Source organism: Furipterus horrens, unplaced genomic scaffold, assembly GCF_987537825.1.
Source record: "Furipterus horrens unplaced genomic scaffold, mFurHor1.1.pri manual_scaffold_3, whole genome shotgun sequence".
Classification (NCBI taxonomy): domain Eukaryota; kingdom Metazoa; phylum Chordata; class Mammalia; order Chiroptera; family Furipteridae; genus Furipterus; species Furipterus horrens.
This window is the reverse complement of record NW_028327173.1, coordinates 154,893,858-154,912,988: the sequence shown is the minus strand read 5'-3', so window position 1 is coordinate 154,912,988 and position 19,131 is coordinate 154,893,858. Positions and strand designations below refer to the sequence as shown.

Here is a 19,131-nt window from a genome sequence, read left to right as displayed (position 1 = left end):
GCCCATGTCCATGGGTCAAGCATATGTGTTCTTTGGCTACTATATTCCCCTATGCTCTACTTTACATCCCCATGACTATTCTGTAACTACCTATTTGTACTTCTTAATGCCTTCACCTTCGTCACCCATCCCCCTGACCCCCCTCCTATCTGGTAACCATCAAATTGTTCTCTGTATCCATGATTCTGTTTCCATTCTGTTTATTTTGGTTTTTAGAATCCACTGTTGATAAGATATGTATTTACTTCCCAAAACTAGAATCACTTTTGAAAGAGAGGAGATTTCAGACTGTCGATGAGTTTCAGGAAAATACCACAGGGCAGCTGATGACAACTGGGAGGACTGCGTTAGGTCCCAAGGTGCCTACTCAGAAGGACACTGAGGCATCACTGTCCTATGTACAATGTTTCTTGTATCGTGTATCTTCAATAAATGTCTATTTTTCATAGTACATGGCTGGATACTTTCTAGATAGACCTCATATCTAGCACTTACTGTATGCCCAGTGCTGCTAAAAGCCATTTTAAATACATTAACTCAGTTAATCCTCATAATGTTCCTGTAAGGTAGCTATGTATTACTCTGTCTTTAGAGATGAAGAAACTGACATATGACTGGTAAGGAAAAGCTGATACTTAAGATTCAGAGAGTCTAGCTCCAGAGCCTGTGCTTTTAACCACTGCACCATAATGCTTCTTGAAAAATATGCCCTATCTCCTAGTTTCCATACCACTTACCAAAAAGAATGTTGGGTCCTGTGCTCATCACTGAATCAATCACTGTGTCTGTGGCTTGCTAATCTGAGCCGCATGTCCATTCCTGACAGGACCCCGTGACTGCTGGCAATTTCTCCCTAAAAAACATGCCAGATGTGCAAAGCAACAAGTGTCCATTATACACAGTGTGGAATAGCCCTAGGGACTGGAGCTACAATTGTAGTTCTGCCTGTGTTTGCCATTAACCTCCACAAATTACCTTCACTTTACTGTCAGCATGAAGATTCTGATCCTACCTACCTCCAAACATGGTAGTGAGTTAGGTGGGAAGATAGGGGGATCTCTAAACAAATATCTAAATATATCTAATTACATAGATATAAATATAACACATTATTACGTTAAAATATAATAGTAAAATTGAGATATGCAAAACTTGAGCAAGTAACATCTGAAGCTAATTTTTTTGTCAACACTATTTCTGAAAGTTCCCTTAGAAATAACTTCCTTTTAAAAATGAGATTAAATAAATGAGGTCTTATTTTTTTAATGTCTTTCAGACATTACACATAAATATTTCTTAATAATAAACAAAGCACAATTACAAGTTTATTGATTTTAGCAAAATAAAATGACACAAGTTGCCTCTTGAAAACTAATGAGTAATTTTTCTTGTTTCCTTGTCTCCAGAGCATTTAGCATTCTTTATCAACTGGTACATAAAAGAGTAGAAAAATAGAAGATTGTCATATTGTCCTTTGTAGTTCTCTTTTAATATGTCAGTATGGTAGTCTACCAGAAAGTAGTAAATGGCTTCAATTGTGGAAAGGAAGGTATCTGGCTTTCCTTTTTGATGGCGCCAAAAGCAAGTTTTTCTTGTTTTCAACTCAACTTGTAACAACCCTGCCAAAAACAAATATGAAAAACATAAATATTTCTTAACCACAGGGTCTAATACAATTATTACAATCATGTGACAACATGTATAAATTCTGGAGACAAAATGATGAGTTTAGAATGAGAGGCCCAAGGAAACCACACACAGGTCAAAATAAAGCAAAGGCAGATAACAACGTTCATGAAAACAGATGTCTATAATAAAAATTTAATCTGAAAAAGCAAAAGAATGATAAACATAATTTAAGAGAATAGTTAACTCTGTTGTGGGGAGGAGAACAGCTTAGGGGAGGAGAGCAGAGTTGCAAGTTATTAATACAATTTTGGTGTTTGGGATCTTAACTAGTCATTATATCATTAGGTGCTATGACTCAGTGTTGTATATATATTCTCTCGTACGCATCACAATTTAGTTTAAAAAGTAACATTAAAAAAACCTGTGTTTGACTATTTAATGGAAGAATTGGGACTGGAAGTCAGGCCCCAGCCCTGTCCTTCCCATTAGACTTAAAACACAAATCTAATCATGTCTAAATTAGGCTTTAAATTATTGAAGGATGCCACAGTACCCATGGATAAAAGACCAAATCCCAGGCATGACATTCAAAGGCATTCATAAGCTGAATATCTTTAGTCTGTGTTCCACTCCCATATGTGTATACATTCAACACCATATTCAACTTTTTCAGTCTCCTGAATGTAAAATGTTTTCATGTCATTGTGCATACGCCATTCTCTTTGTCTCAAATGCCCTCCTCCACTCCCTTTTATCCATCAAGATTCCAACAGAGACAGTGAGTGACTCCTTCCAGGCACTCCAGGAGAAAAAGAGCAGGGCGCATTTGTGACACCCAAACTTACTGAATTTTCTTATCTGCTTACCTTTCTGCCTTCCATAATAGATTATTTGACAATGTTCCACTGTCTTCTCAATATTCACTTTCTCTCTTATTAACAAATCCTGTTCAATGTATGTCCAGCTGAAAAAACAATTTCCCAACTTTCTTTACAGCCAGGGGGATCATGTGAACCAATTCTGGCCAAAGAAAGGAAAAATGAAATCTCCTAGGTGGAACTTCCACGAAAGCTTTTTTAAAAAAATAAACAAGCAGACTCAGTGGCATCCACATATTGCCCTTTCTGCCCTTCGTCTTGTCTGAAAAACATGGGATGCCTCTTAAAAGCATGAAGATGAAAACGATGAAGGAGGTAAACAGGAGACTGAGTCCCCAATGGCACTGTGAAGTCCCTGTACCAGCACAGCACTACCTACCTCTGGACTTTTACCTCTGAGAAGTAAGCCCACTACTTGTTTTAAGATTCTAGCCAGGTTTCTGTTTCATGCAATTGAATATGTACTGCCCTAACTAATAGTCACTGTGATCAATGATAGGGTAGAGATACTGCCTTATTTTCCTATATATCCCTCCAACCTAGGACACTGCCTGTCCAAGAGCAGGTGTTCAACAACTATTACAGAATGAATGAACAAATCACAAAAGCCATCTGCCTTTCAAGTATTTTGAAAATATTTCAATTTGAATAGTTTTGATTCAAAGATACACAAAAGTTAAAAACAACCAAAGTCAAACCATTTTAAACTATTTGTATTGATATAATTATAACCAAGAAGTAAAGGCAGACATCTGAAAATGTTCTAAGAAATTAGTACCATTAAATTCCTAACACAGGCGAGGGGACCACTTTGTAGAGTATATGATTGTCTAACTACTATGCTGTACACCTGAAACCAATACAAAATAATATTAAATGTAAACTATAATTGAAAAATAAAATTAAAAGAAAAGATCTCGACAAAGGATTTTGACATCATCAATGTAATTTGAAAAAAAAAACAAAGTAACTTATAATAATGCCTGTTTCTATATCTAATATGCTATAAAATGTTAAATATAAAAACAAAGATTTAGTGCCTATTGCCACTAATCTACTCTGTTTTGCAGATCTTGGAAGCATACGGAACCTTTTAAAATACACTGAAATGCAGACATAGAATTCCATAGAAAATTTATATTTATTTTTAAAGGATATATACATTTAAAAAACTCTCTTGCTAGTATTTCTGGCAATCAATAACTTTAAGATAAAATACACAAAAATTTTTAGCAGTAGAAGTTGGAAGGTAATTATAAATGACTTTTCCCTCCAAAGTTATTGCCTGAATTTCAACTGAAAAATGAGAACGAGAATCATATTATTGAGAGGACTGAATGAGGTGGTATGTGAGGAGCACTCACGGACACACTAAATATACTTAGGAAATGCTTATAAACGGACCAAACCTGTCAAAAGGAAGGGAGAGCACTGGCTAATTTTTAAAACAAATTACAATATAAGTGGTTTCAACAACGCGGACTTCCTCCCTGCTACATCCCCCCAAGGCTTCTGATGGTGTCTTCAAGAACGCTAGGTCACTCTTCACGTGCAGGTTTACACTTTATGATTAAATTAGACACTTAACCTTTAGATGTCCAGAGCTATTTCTCTGTAAAGTCTGGCAAATGGTATGTTTTTACATTGTTAAGGGCAGTCTTAACCTCAGCATTCATAGTAAGAGAACAGAAACATAATTTTTAATACATGACATCTGAGGGTTTAAACTGAGGTTTAGAATAGTTCAGTTTAGTCCCATCAAATAAAAAATGTCTCCAAAGGCAATGATTTATAAGAAACATGGTTGTTTCTTGTGGAAATAACTTGGCTGATCTGGAAACTGGAATTTCGCATATACAGGGGTTACAAATGTGCACAGAGTTCCCAGTTTCCTGTGCTCAAGTGAGGAGCCCGAAGTAAGAGACACAAAGAAGACTGACTAAAAATCTATTTATTTCATGAGTTTGAAGGAATTGAGAAATCCCTTTTAAAAATTTAATGTGGCACAAAATTGAAATACATGATACTTTCTATGTGATTTGGAAAGGAAGGATAACTTTTTTGGACAAATCTGATTTTAAGCCTTAAGCACAAATGTGGACACTCTGAAAACAGATTTTGAGTTGTACCTCAATAATTCCTTATATAGTTTTTTTCAAGTGTTTTTACTTATGTGCTTTCACTGATCCTTTCTATTACCATATAAAGAAAAATGGCTCTGAAAAATCTTCAAACTGGGGAATAACTTGTTGCTGTAACCATTCAAGGTAATGTGGTAGGCAGCACTCCAGAGAGCAGGGTTTTAGGGTTCCACTTCTCTGCTGAACATCAGCAACAAGATTCTTCCAGGCCTTATGCTCTATAGTGTCTTGAGTGTCTGTCTGTCTGTCTCTCTCACACACACACAATTTCTTTCACTGTCTCTATTTCTCTGCCTATCCTTCTCACACACATATAAGCACACACAGTTAGAATGACAAAGCAGCCTTACTAACATGTATGTCAACACGGGTACCAACTATGTAAATTAAGCTAATTACATTTACTATTGTCATTCACTTTAGTTGGGTACTAATTAACACAAGTCAGACTCCAAAGAGTGTCATAAGTTTTCTTTTCTAAATTTTGTACACTTCTAACAATAGCCCAGGTTGAAACAGGTTTGGCAACTAGGTAGCTTTCTTGCCTTATAATCACACATGATACACAAATAAAGCCATCAAAAAGCTGGAAATAAAACTAAAGCTTTTAGAAAAACTGAGAAAACCTGAAGAACTGAGTAAGGTAAAAGGGAGCATGGGAGCTAATGTGAGCTCCTGTTTTTTATGTTACTAGTTGTAGTACTTGGGCAGGTAAGCAACTCTTTTAAACCATTACTATTAGGAACTAAGCTTTTCACTCTAAGAGAAAAAGATAAAAACATAAAACGAAAGAAAGAAACTCCCTGCAATGTTCAAGCTGAACTGGAACCATCCAAGTGATATCTCTTGGCCCGGTCCACTGAAGCAACAACAACCAAATAGTAATAAACGTAGCAGATCTTGGTTTCTACTATCATCTCCCATTAACAAGAACCACAGCTGCTTTGAATGAGTGATTCGAGGTCTGGGGCAGGAAAAAAGTGCTGTACCAGAAAGATTCATGAGCCCATGCCACAAAGGACTTGAAGGGCACCCACTGGCAAAATATGAGACAATTTGGGCAGCTAAAAGAACATAATCATGATAGATTATAATATATTGAATTAAAAAAGACATCTATCAGACCACAGTGACCTCATGAATGGTAGGGTCAGAAGACAAGGACAGAAGGTGGGGGTGGGAGGGCAGGGAACAGCTCTTCTTTACAGACGATTGCCAGCTAACAAATGTAGAAGAAATAAAATTAAAATTTCACCATTTCACAACTCTCAATATAATTATTGATTTAGAAAAAGAGTCACCAGTGAATACTAAAACCACTGAGTGAGAAGCAGTTGCAAATACACAGTCCATAGTCTCAAAGCATCACCCCACGGATTACTACTGATTTCAGAGAAGAAAGTACATCCTTATAATGGAGAGATCTGGCAGTCACCTTTAACCAAGTATCAAAAGTTATCACCAATAATGGAACAAGTTATATTATATGCCTCCTATGAATAAAATAATCATATAATTTATCAGCTAATTAGCTTCTTTTCTGGGAGTAAGATGAAATGCTTTTAATAATTACACCAAAACAACAGGTATAAACTGGAATTCTCATGAACAACCCTGGATTTATCCTTAAGTATCCTTGAAAAAATATTTAAACTGAACTTAATCATGATGAAACATTCAGACCATTGACCTGTCTGCTTCACATAACTCTTAAGTCATGAAAAACAAAAACGGAACTGTTCTACATTAAAAGAGACATAAGAAATGGAATGTGAGTTTACATACTGCATCAGAGGAAAAAAGAGATACAAAAGGTATTTTGGGGTCAATTAGGGAAATGTGAATTTGGATTGTATCTTAAGACAGTAGAGAATTTTTGTTAATTTTCTTAAGGTGATAATGGTATTATGATCATGCCATCAGGTATTTAAATCAGGTATTTAAGGGTGAAGGGTTGTACTGCCTGCATCTTCCTTTCAAAAGGTTCCACCGAAAATATATGTCTAAATATACATACACACACACACACGCAACTGTGGTAAGATGTACGGGTAGTTAATGTAATTCTTCTTCTAGTGTCTGTAAGTTTGAAGTTTTATCAAATAAATGTTGGGGGAAGGAGCAACACAAAAATAATTGTTTTTTCTTACCTTGAAGTCTCTCATCAGTGAGTATTTTGTTTGTTTGGTTCCAGGTGCTATCTATAAATATAATTTTTTTCAGTGTTGTCTCTTTGCACTTGCTATCATTCAAATCCTGTTCTTCAATTTTCTTGCGTTTAATAGATGGTTTGTCAGGGTCGTCATTTTTGCCTCTAACATTATTTTGAATTCGTTTTTGCAAATGAAAAGAAATATCTTTGATTGAGACTGACTTAGGCCCAGGAAAAACAAGCACAACCTAAAGCAAAGAAATTTAAGTTAATAGTGTGTGATTATGATCTTCAAAGTGAATAAATTCTGACCAACTTAAAAATTTAAGAGAAAAAATATATTGGACATCTAGGAAATAAGCATTAGGTTTTATTACATATGCTTCCTTAATAGGTATGGTAAAGTTTTGGTTCTTCCTAAATAATTCATGATCATAATATAGTACCTAAAAGTTTTATTTCAAAATTAGTTATTTTACCTATTGATGGAAGCCAAGTTAATTGTATCTTGAAACAAAAAAGTAAAATTTATAATATTTCATAAAATCAAAGGCAAAGTGTGTGATATTCTGTAAAAGAACCATTAAAAAGCACTCAATAATTATCGTGATGTCTTTGCCTGGTTTTGATATCAGAATAATACTGGCTTCATAAAACAAACTGGTGTCCCTTTATTTTTGGGCTCACTTGATCTCTATTTATTCATTGTCAAGTTTGCAAATTCTTTCTTCTGCCAGTTCAAATCTACTAAGTTTATTTTAATTATTGAACTTCTCAACTCTAGAATTTCCATTTGGTTCTTTAAAAAATAATTTCTACCTCTTTATTAATATTCTTTATCTGATTCAACATCGTCTTCATACCTTCCTTTACCTACTTAATCATGCTTTCATTTGGTTCTGTTAAAAATAAAACTACAGACCAGTTTTTATGAATACAGATGCAAAAAAATTCTCAATGAAATACTAGCAAACAGAATCCAGCAATATATAAAAATAATTCTACATCATGACCAAATAAGAATTATCCCAGTAATTCAAGTTTAGTTCAGCATCTGAAAATCAATTAATGTAATAGATCGTAATAGAATAAAAAACAGAAATCATGCAATTATCTCAATTAAAGCAGAAAAAGCATTTGATAAAAATCCAACACTGTTTCATGGTAATAAATAAACATTTAACAAATGAGGGGAAAAAAAGCACTCAATAATTAAATACCACTTTCACCTACATAATACACAAAGACAAAACAAGTGATACAAAGTCAATGCCGGTAAGGAAATGGTGTAATGGGCTTTTATAGCCATTACTCATGGCAGGTTTAAATAGTACAATTCTTCCTGAAAGAATCTGGTAACTTAAATCAAGAATCTTGAAATGTTGATACCCTTTGGTCAAATAATTTCATTTATGGGCATTTACCTTAAAATAAGCCTAAATACCCATATAGTCACCACAACTTTAATATCTGGTAAAGTATATTTATTACAGTGAAAAATTAAAACTGAAACATCTAACTTTCAAGGAATAATTCTGTAAATTATGGTGTTTCCTTTAGTTCAGCATTTTACTGAGATATTATATACTAGAGCCTCCAATGTCTGAACAGCTCCCATCACAAAGCAGGCATCCAATAAATATTTGTGAAATGAATAATTGTTGGTAGAATTATGAGTATTTTATCCCCCATATGTTCTCTATTTCCCAAATTTTCTTTAACGAGCCTCATTTTAATATGAAATAAACATTATAAAAAATAAAACAAAAAATCTTGAATTTATAAACTTCAAAGTTATACAAGTTGCTTAAACGTTCACAATACATGCCAATTTTCCCCCCATACCCAATTAGCAGAGTCCAGGGTTTCTTAATTTTCTTGGATTATAGGTATATCATATCTCTTTACAGAACCTAGCACTGTGTTCTATTTAATTAGCATAAATGATACATGGCTGACTCTAAAAGGAAATGCAAATATATTCCTAAATCCAAAACCCAGATATTATTTAAAAATACAACTTTCTATAAAAAATCAATAAAAAACACACTTATAGTAAAGGAAAAACTAAGTTCTTTCTAGAATAAATCAGTGTATTAATTTTCAACTTTCTTTCTGATTAACCAAACCAACAAATGATCCCCAAGAGACCTAAAAGGGTTTTCCAAGCTCTTAATTTAGCGAAAATTCCTGACAATCCTTTTTAGTCTTTCTTTTCTTTTGGAGAAATTCCAACAATGTTTGTAATCTGGTTTCTCAGTTCACATCAAATTAGACCATCTATGTGTAGGATAGGAAGGAAAATGAAGAAGGGAGAAAGTAAAAGCAGGCATAATAATATTGGTAAAGTATACAACCTTGAAGAAATAATAAAGGAAAATAATAAAAAATGGAAAGACTCAAAAAAGCCTAACCATCTGGGATCTTCTGATCTTTTCAGACACCAATGAAGTAAAGTATATGTTGTTTAGTGTTATATAAGGATAACCCTAGGGCATTAAGAATAATATTAAATTGTGTTGAAATAAGTTCAGAAAGGCACTATAGTTTTTAAAATTCATTTTTAGATTCAATATGAACAGTTGTAAAAAATAAGCCACTCACTTCATGGTCCTTTTCTTCATATTCTGGAATACAAGGGTACGTGTAAATAGTTACATATTCAGGTGCTAAGAGTTTTGCATGTATAGCAGTACTTTTGCCATCTGTTTCATTTGGATGTTTAATGATGTCAATCTTCAGTGGAAGCTAAAATTTAAAATTAAAAAAGTGAACAAAACAAATACAAAAATTCTAATTTTTATGTTAATAAAAATGGTTCTTAAAGCTACAATAGCAAGCTCACTCTACAACCCTATAAATATACTTACGGTTTGAAAGTCATATTTTTCTATAGCAGGATATTAAGAATGATAAGAGTCATAGAGCAAACCTAAATTTCTTCCTTGATATTGTTAATCATGCAATAGAATGACTTTTAACTCATTTAACATAGAATCTACTCTTAAAGCAAAGCTCCAATGTCATTTTCATTTAAGTTACATAGCCATTGAGTCCAATTCCTTGCGTTTCAATAACTGTGCCAAGAACATTTTTTATAATTCCAATAAACTTCAGATTTGTTCACTTTATGATATATAAAAGGAAATAAAAGTTTTGTCAAAGCTCGGATCTAAAATTCAAGTTAAATATTGTTCCTCACACATTCTTTGATGCCAAAGACTTTATCCTTAGTTGTGAACATCTTAACTCTCAGACGTGTCCTTTAATAGCACAAATGAGATAATTATCAACTGAAAAAAACAGTAACAGAACAAGTCGTGGAGGTGCACTCTATGTGTAAAAAAAATAACACTTCGAAATCATTTTTGCTGATTTCCTTTAAAGTTTCATTCTTTATTATGGATTCTGTCCTTTCTCTGTGTAAAATAATATTACCTTGCATTTACTGAGTTATATTTTTCTATTATTTCATTGACCTGTTTGGTTTAGTTTTCTGTAGAATGCCTATGCAAGTGCTGCATTCAGCCATGATTCTGAAAATGAAAACGAGCCATTACCTCCCCTACTATACATAAGAAGCTCTCTCTGGGATGGATTCTTTACTGAAGGTTACAAATGACTTATTTGTTATGATAAGCACTCTTCCAGCTCCTTTCCTACACTAAATAGGTAGGATTCTAGGTACTTACTCTGAGCACACTGTTGTTTTACCCTGGAGTAGAAAACATTTTTGTTTGTTTTTAAAACAGCTCTATTAAAGAGAAGAAACTGATACAATAAAACGCACACATTTATACTGTACAATCTAGTACGTTTAACATGGTATACCTTGAACTCATTACCGTAATCAAAATGATGAAAATATCCATCACCCTCAGTTTTTTTGTCTCCATCCTCCATTTTCCCCACCAACTACTACCACAGTCCTTAGGCAACCAGTGATCCGCTATCCCTGTATATTAGTTTGCACTTTCTCGATTTCTATATAAATGAAATTATGTATACAGTATGTACTCTTTTCATCTAACTTCCTCCACAAAATAATTATTCTGAGATTCAACCATGCTGCTGTCTGCATCATTAATTCCAGAACTATTTTTTCAAGACACAGTTGGTGCATGCTACTAAATGGTCTCAGTTGGATGCCCCAGAAGGGCCATACGTATATTTCCCAAGTAGTCTGCAATTTAGGGTTTCAAACCCCATGTTGCCTATGTCTCCGACCCTCCTCATTTAGGCCTAGTGATTACTCAGGACTTAGGCCCAATTGCTTCAAATCATCAAACCAACTTCTAGTTATAGAAAATTTACCATTAAGTGGGCAGTTCACAAATAATTTTACATTAGTCTACTTCTGCCTGAACTCTACATCACACTTTCCTTATGATGCTCAGTCACAGACGAACTAGATTCCCTTTTCCCAGGGTCTGTCAGTGCCAGGTCAGCATTATCTTAGCCCAGGCAAGGCAGGAAAGAGGAAACAAGAAAAAGAAGGCAGATCATAAAAGCAATTTTCTTTCATGGCTGATGAGTAGAGCTGAAAATTCCAAAGGTGATCTGTTGGCTACCTGTGAAAGCATTTATATCAAGGATACAGGACTAAGTGTTATTGATGTATTTTACAAGCCATGTACCTAGCCTATTGTGGACTAAAGTCTACAATTATGCAAAATTTGTGCTCAAGAAGTATTCCTGTGCCCTAGCCACATTGCTCAGTCAGGCAGAGCGATGTTCTGTACACTGAGAGGTTGTAGGTTCCATCCTGGTCAGGGCACCTGATTAATGTTTTTTTCTTTTTCCCCTCCCTCCCTCTCTCCACTTCTCTCTCCCTTCCCCTCTCTCTAAAATCAATAAACATATCATCGGGTGAGGATTTTTAAAAAAAGGATGAAGTATTCCTGGGACCCAGTCGAGGTATCTTTAGTTCTCCATAAGTTAAGCCTAAACTTTCTGATACTAAGCAAAAGCACAGACACAGATCAAATCATGGAAATACATGTTTGTGCTCCAGTTCACATATTTTAAAGGAAGATACTTTTTGTTTGTTTGTTTATTTGTTTGTTTATTTATTTTATTTTTAGAGAAAGGGGAAAGGAGAAAGAGAGGGAGAGAAACATCACTGTGTGGTTGCCTCTCACTCATGCCCCCAACTGGGGACCTGACATGCAACCTAATCATGTGCCCTGACTGGGAATTGAACCAGCAACACTTGGCTCGCAGGCCAACGCTCAAACCACTGAGCAACAGCAGCCAGGTGGGGAAGATTCTTCTTAATGACAGATAACACCAGTAAAGCTGACCAGATGCATTGCAAGTACAGATGTTTTATTTTCAAGCATGTAAATAATATCGATCTGTTCTCTAATACGTATGTCTCCTATGAGAGATTTACCACAAACCTCTCTACCTAATTTTATCAAAAGCCATTAGCAGGAAGTCCTAACTATGCCTTTTCCCATGTGATAATCAGCTTTCCCAAAGAAAGCCTTTTAAATTCTAGCACTCTAATAAAAATGAAGCTGTCTTTTACCTTATGTTTTTTCTCCTCTTGAGGAAAAAAATACTAAGAGCACCTTTTAATTTTGCTTATGCATTTCTCATGACATTAAAAGAAATCATATTCTGCACCAAAAAAAAGAAGATATTTATGAATTTATTCCCTAGACTAAAATTTAAAGCTTGGGAAGTACTTACTCATTATGTAATCATCTTCCCTTCCCAAGCAGGCTATCTAAAAGCAAATGCTAAACAACTTGTAAAAATAAAGTAGAAATTGGGAAATTTTAGTTTTTATTATTATTATTAACCTATATTATTAATGTATCAAATTTTATATATGGCCTTTAAAATAAAAACACTTCAGAAAACTCTGTACAGTTCAGTAGGTCATGTAGTTGATTAAACAGCTGGCGTAGTGTTTTGAGTCATTTCTATTAAGTAGTGGACATTAGACCATTGATTTGGGGAATAATCCTCTATTATTAAACTTCTATAACAATATTAGCCAAGTCAATATATCACTGACTTTTATTATTCTGATCTTCAAATCTTTTTCACTACAACATAGAGGATTTATCTTAAAATTTTTCATGAAATACTCTTTATGTGGCTATCATATAAATAGAAAATAGAATAATTCCTTATACACTTCAAAAACAATACTTTGAAATGCTAACATTTCTATAAAATAATGAGAAACTTAAAGAGAATTATTGTCCTCAAGTTCTTGGTTTTTCTGAAGTAACTATAAAGCTGATTAGAGTCCATGCTTACTTATTCTTGGCCAGTAAACTTTCCAATGGCCTCTAAGTGTGATTTTAGATTCCCTGAGAAGACTGTGGACTTGCCAAGATGGTATATATAGGCTAAACTGAAATTCAATGAACAAAATATGAGTACTAAAGTATTCTTCAAATTAAACAAATCTTAAAATCACCACATTAAATTTTTTAAAATATAGTTATAACTTATTTTCTTGCTGACCAGTTCTAATGAGCCCATATGTAGAGTTTAGTTTCACTACAATTCTAATAGGCAGCAGTCAAATTTTACATATTATTTGATTTACTCCTAAATGCTGGGTCACTGTAAGACTAGTTAATATCTATGTAATAAATTCTTTGATTATGGAGACACACTGGTCTACAGACCTTTTACCTTTATAAGAGTAGTCTTGGTAAGTAACAAAAGCATTTATAAGCTATCAATTCAAAAAAGGTTTTTAAAATTTGGTTTTAAATCACTACAGTTTATAACACAGCCCAATGAGGAGGTCTTAGTCTTTCCAATTTTAGTTTATTTTCCTTTTGGCCACTGACATGTGCCCCCTGTGCACATACAGGATGGAGGTAAGCCCATTCTACAAAGGCCTGAACAAAAATCAACCAACCTAATTCCTTTGGGATATGGTTTCTCAAAGAGCAGTCCAAGGACCTGAGGGACTCCTTCAGGGAGTCTATAAATGTTTTTATCACATTTCTTCTATGTTGTAAATGAGTTGTAATTGTTAATTTTAAATGATTTCATTAAAAACAATGCCATTCATCTCAGACCTAAGTGTTTTGGCAATGTGCGCCTCTTTTCCCAGAGACAAGAAAAACAAATAGGTTTACCAGTCTGTAGGATTAAATTTCTATTAATATAATTCATTTTCATAATGATGTTATTTATCAAGTTTATCCATTACATTAGAACAAGCAAATATGAAATACCTTTTTAAAATCTATTTTCCTACTTTCAAAGAATTAAATTTCTTACCAACCTTCACAAGTGGTATCTGTTCCATAGGTACATTTTCTACTGGGACATAACATGTATAACAGTAGAACATTCTTGAGCCACCACATTTAAGACATTTTGATCTTCCACTTTGTTGAGCTTTTTGAAGAACTTCTTGAGATGCTAAGCATAAGTTTTGAAGAGGATCTTCTGCAGCTATGGAAGTAGTTTGTGATTGTTGTATTTCCACAAATTTTGAATTATTTTCTTCCCTTTCTTTCAGAAATACAGGTTGATTGAGAGACATTTTTCATTCAAACCAAAGTTTAACATCTATTTTTGAAAACACATAATCATAGGGGCACTGAAAAAAGAATAGTTGGGGGGGGGGGCAAAATACAAACACAACATTTTACTCACTGTCTTCACAAAAAAAGAAAATTACTCAATTTAATTCACAACTGTGTGCTGTTTTTAGTATTTATTAACAAAGATTAACAAGCTTTTTGAAATCACTGAATTAGCATACTTTAAAATACAGAATTAAAATGCAATAAACTCAGAACAATAAATTACCCTTTGGAGCCTCTCTCCCCCATAAAAATAAAAGGTGCTTTCTTAGAAAAATTATTTCAAATATAAAGGTTAGGTACCAACAATTCATTTTTTGGCGACTCTTTTTGTTCCAGAGACAGCAATTTTGTTTTATATTGGGAATGCAATGGTTTAATGTTCATATCAGCCAGGAATGTATTCCATCCTATAGGCTTTTTCAATAGATATTACATGACATCTAAATAATCTGAATCAGAACTCTAATGGAAATGCAAAGTTCCAATGTAATCAGTAAAACTGAGATATATTCCTCTCCAACTTAAATTAAAACACACATAAAATATAACTAAACATCCATTAAAATATGAGCTGCATCTACTTCCAATTATAATTTGTAAAATATATCCCAAAGGTAAATATACGCCCTGAAGAATAAAGTGTGATCTTATAAAGTTCTATAGAGTAACGTTAATGTGCACTCACTCTAAGAATTCCTACTGCTTTTTAAAAAATACCATATGAATTCTTAGTTCTAGAGATAAAATAGTAAAATAATTTTCCCACTTAAATATTTTCTTCAAAGGATGATGGCTGCCAAAACTGTTCTTTAAATACTCTGTAAGCACAGTATCGTTTGGGTAAAAAAGAGATCGGGGCCCTTTTGATTTGATAAGCATTCCAAAGCTGTAAAATGATTCTCCTATCATAAAGCCTTATGGCACCATGGTGTCCAACTACAAGACTCCGGGGATGTTGAGTACACACACTGGCAGGAGGAACACTGAGTGCAACAGAAAGCTTTCTGTCGTCTTCCAAACCAAAAATGAACAAAAAGTCTAGCAGAACTTAATATATAAGATAATTTACTATCAAGAAGTTAATGATACTAACTGAATTACTTATCAGGAGTTTTTTAGATTGTAAATACCAGTGAGTTTGTGACCCAAAAAAGAAATGCAAAGAAAAACAATGATGGCCATTAAAGGAAAAGTGAAATATACTTGCCAAATTTACTCAAGGGGAAAATCAAAATACTGTACAATAAATATTTCTGATGTGTACTGATGAGGTAAGATTTACATTTTGGGGTTTTTCAGAGACAGGGGTTATTTTAGAATGTTAGCCCAATCACTTTCCTGCCTCACAAATGGAAAACCTTACCTACTTCTAATCTCCACCCCAAATCACCTACTTAAAAATGGCTTCTATCTTTGTGAATATGCCCTCAATGACTACTGCAGTGCAGGATAGTAAGCTGTCACCTTTCTTGAGTCTCAGATCCTTTTAAGATCACATGAGAGTCTTGGACCTTATCTGTAGGAAATACATATACAGACACAATATTTTGATCACAATTTCAGGTGGTTTGCAGATCTCTAGAATCCATCTACAGCTCCATGTAAAGAAATCCTGACTAAAATCAGAAAGTCATTCTAAGGACTGGAGGCAGCCTTCAGAGCCTGGGGATGACCCTATTAATCTCCAGAAATTGGAGGTGCAGATCTGTTGGCCAACAAAAGGTCAACTGTCAGAGCAACAGAGGTCTCATCACAGCACCTGGGAAGCTAATTAAATTTCGCCTAAATCCTCTAGGTTTGGGTTCGTTCTGATGTTGCCTGAGGTCCTTACAGAGAACCATTTTTAGGTTGTAAGTTTTGAGTTACCTTGATCATGGGCTCATCCTAAAAAAGAAACTCGATTGGACTAATTCAACCTGACTCCATTTCCCTGGGTATTCAATGGAAAACTATTGGTGCATTTTCCTAAGGCTGTCAAAATGCATTTCTCCTGAGATATCTCAGAAATATCCCCTGTACTTGAGCTTCCATCCATAAAACTCAGTGACAATTAGTGAAACTTTATATAGATACTGTTCCTCTACAAATCAAACAACATAAATAACTATGAGACAGTGAAAGGCTCATGATGCTCCCTCCCCTGTTTCATCTACATACTCTCACTTATGGCTGATCAGGCCACACAGAAGTGGCAGCTACCTCCCAAGGTCTCTGAAACCATATGATCAGGACATCAGTTCTGACCTAGCCAACAGCCTGCCTCAAATGTGCGCAAATGTTTAGCAAACTTGACAATTCAAAACCTTAAGAGCATACTTGTTAATACAAAATATATGCAGGGAAATACAGGTGTAGTCATGGGAAAAACTTAGAAAACATGAAGACTTTATTCCCAAGGAACTAACTGGTACCTCCATCATTCTGCAACCAAGGTTGAAAACAAATACTCCGACCCTCTTTTCCCCCAAAAAACTAATTACCAAGTTGCAGCAATTCTTTCTTGCACATAATCTTCTACTTTTAATCTCAAAGTCAGGACTTTAGATGGCCTATAGCAATCTCTTACATTTCTTTTCCTCTGTGCATTTATTATTGGTTCCACATATTTCACATGGAAAAATGTACCTTAACTTGGAGTGACCTTTGAGTGAAGCTATCCGTCCTAGCAGACAGGCCATTCTGCAAGAGCAAATTTTTTACTGATCTCACCTATCGCTGTGTCTAATGCAGCAGGAGGAAGTCAACAAATACTTATTAACTAAATCAAAACCTTTCTGGAAAAAGCAGCAGCATACAGTATGTATCTTGCTACTGAAGTACCTGACAATAATTTTATGGGCCAACTTCAGCCTGGCGTAAAAAGCAGCCTGGAAGACTTTCTCCCCCCCCCCCCCTTTTTTTTGGCAAAAACAATACTAATGGAAAAGGCTCCTCGCTGCAGACAAGTTGACTCACCTCCCAACAGAACATTATTTAAGACTCCCCTATCCTGTATTGCAGTTTTTGATAAAACCCACTTCAAATATTTCTTTCCTGAGTATTTTTAAGAACCTGGTCACATTACGTATACAGATCCAAAATCCATTTTTAAAAAAATCGAAGGTATCACTTTTTTTACACAGGACCAACGGCGCCTCCCAGGTCACCCACCATTTGGTAGGCATTGTCCTGCCTCAGTGTGCACGGTACACTGGGGTTCAAACAAAACTAGTCCTTAAATGCTGTGGTTTTAAATGGCTATTTGATCATCTAACTCCACGGACTCGGCACCTTACGGTGTTAATGTATTTACTGACGTGTCCTACATTTCCCCCAAATCACCCAGACACAAGATACGGACTCCTTTACTTGTTATGTAGCCGTCGTCTTAATATTTTGAATACTGTGTCTGTGCTAAGCTTCTCCCTCAGTGATAACCATTCCCCCGCAAACCACTTCAAACACTAAAAACACCAAGAACAGGTACGGTTCCTAGGGGACTAACCTCGCCAGGACAGGCTTTCTTGGAGGCGTTAAGCACCGAAAAGAATTGTTAGAGGGGAATTTTTATTTTTTGAAGAAAACTCTGGAAGCCTTTTCCCAAGGGGCCTGCACGATGTAAAAAAATGCAATCGCCGCGCAGGGACACCCGGAACCACCTCCGTTGGGGCCGGGCCCAGGAGCATCGGCTCCGGCCAGACCACTAGTCCCCAGAGAGGCGCGGAGCCCGGCACGAGAGATCGGACTGGGACTCAGACCTGCACAGCCCGCGGGTCCTCGCACAGCTCCACGCGTCTTCCGCTCCGCTCGAGCCCGCGGCGCGCGCTTGGCAGTGCTCGTGCAGGAAGGTGGCGGAGCACTTTCCGGGCGACATCGGAAGGAGGGGCTCGGCCGTTGCTAAAGCTGTTGCTAGGGCTGGGCGCTGCTAGCCTGGCGGCAGTCTTAACAGGCGTGTAGGACAGCGGGGAGGGGTGAGACGGGAAGTCCCGCCTCACCCTCTCCAGGGGCGGGACCCAAAAGCAAGGCCACACCGGGTCCCCAAGGCTGGGCCTCACACCTCGCCACCCTTGCGCTGATTTCGCGTGTGAGTCTGACCGGGACCACATAAGTGGTGCGCAGTTCTCGAAATATGTGCTCAAGGTGTCGTTGCAGTGACTCATGAAAATGCTGATCGTGCAGCCTGATCGTTTTCACCAACCCCCGAAATATTTCAGTGGTGTTTGTTACTTGTTTATGCCTATGTCATGATAAGTATTTGTATTTTGATGATTTGAAGTTCTTAAAAGCTACACACTCAGCTAGAGTTGGGGCTACTTTGTGCACTTTTCCAGTTTAAAATTAAGCATAGTATGTGGATAGATTATTAAACAATTTTTTTTTGTCCCAGTCCAAAGACAATTCAAACCGAAGGAGTGCACAATGACAGCCGAGAGGTGGGAATACAGGGGCCAGATATTGAGTAATGCAGTTATTCAGCACTATGAATTCAGGAAGTGGTAAAGGACGGAACCTTGACCTGGAGGGGCGTACCATATCAAGTTAAGCATGAGTGATAAAATATGGTATATCAGAATGGACTAGCCAGTGAAGGCTTATTGGTTGGACTTGAGTAAGGCCTTGAAGAATGATTATAGTCTAGAGTAGTGTTTTTCTATGTGTGGGACCTTTGATAGAGGTCCCATTTGTAAGCAAGAAAATACATTTAGCCAAAACTACACTTACAAAAAAAAAAAAAAAAAAGTACAGTGTGGAAATATCAGTGCATGATACTTGGTAAA

The 19,131-nt window shown here is 35.7% G+C and overlaps 1 protein-coding gene across 2 annotated transcripts; it reads right to left on the bottom strand.

The window, feature by feature from the left end:
- Positions 1-1,266: 1,266 nt before the first annotated feature.
- DTWD1 (DTW motif tRNA-uridine aminocarboxypropyltransferase 1) lies at positions 1,267-18,340 on the bottom strand. 2 transcript variants are annotated; one of them, XM_090271988.1, is made up of 5 exons: positions 18,112-18,335; positions 14,065-14,385; positions 9,405-9,548; positions 6,799-7,048; positions 1,267-1,619 (listed from the first exon to the last, which is right to left on the bottom strand). In XM_090271988.1, the coding sequence occupies exons 2-5, from the start codon at positions 14,326-14,328 to the stop codon at positions 1,372-1,374; spliced, it is 906 nt and encodes a 301-aa protein (XP_090128114.1). In that variant the 5' UTR covers positions 14,329-14,385; positions 18,112-18,335; the 3' UTR covers positions 1,267-1,371. The 2 variants fall into 2 exon arrangements, with proteins under 2 accessions (XP_090128114.1, XP_090128115.1); XM_090271989.1 differs by lacking the exon at positions 1,267-1,619 and adding an exon at positions 1,648-2,649 and having other exon boundaries at positions 18,112-18,340.
- Positions 18,341-19,131: the final 791 nt, after the last annotated feature.

Excerpts from the sequence above, each read along its gene's own strand:
- DTWD1 (XM_090271988.1), bottom strand. The coding sequence starts at position 14,328 with ATGTCTCTCAATCAACCTGTATTTCTGAAAGAAAGGGAAGAAAATAAT. Across the intron at positions 7,049-9,404 it reads ATGAAGAAAAGGACCATGAA|GTTGTGCTTGTTTTTCCTGG; the intron begins GTGAGTGGCTTA and ends TCTTTGCTTTAG. Across the intron at positions 1,620-6,798 it reads CACTGATGAGAGACTTCAAG|GGTTGTTACAAGTTGAGTTG; the intron begins GTAAGAAAAAAC and ends TGTTTTTGGCAG.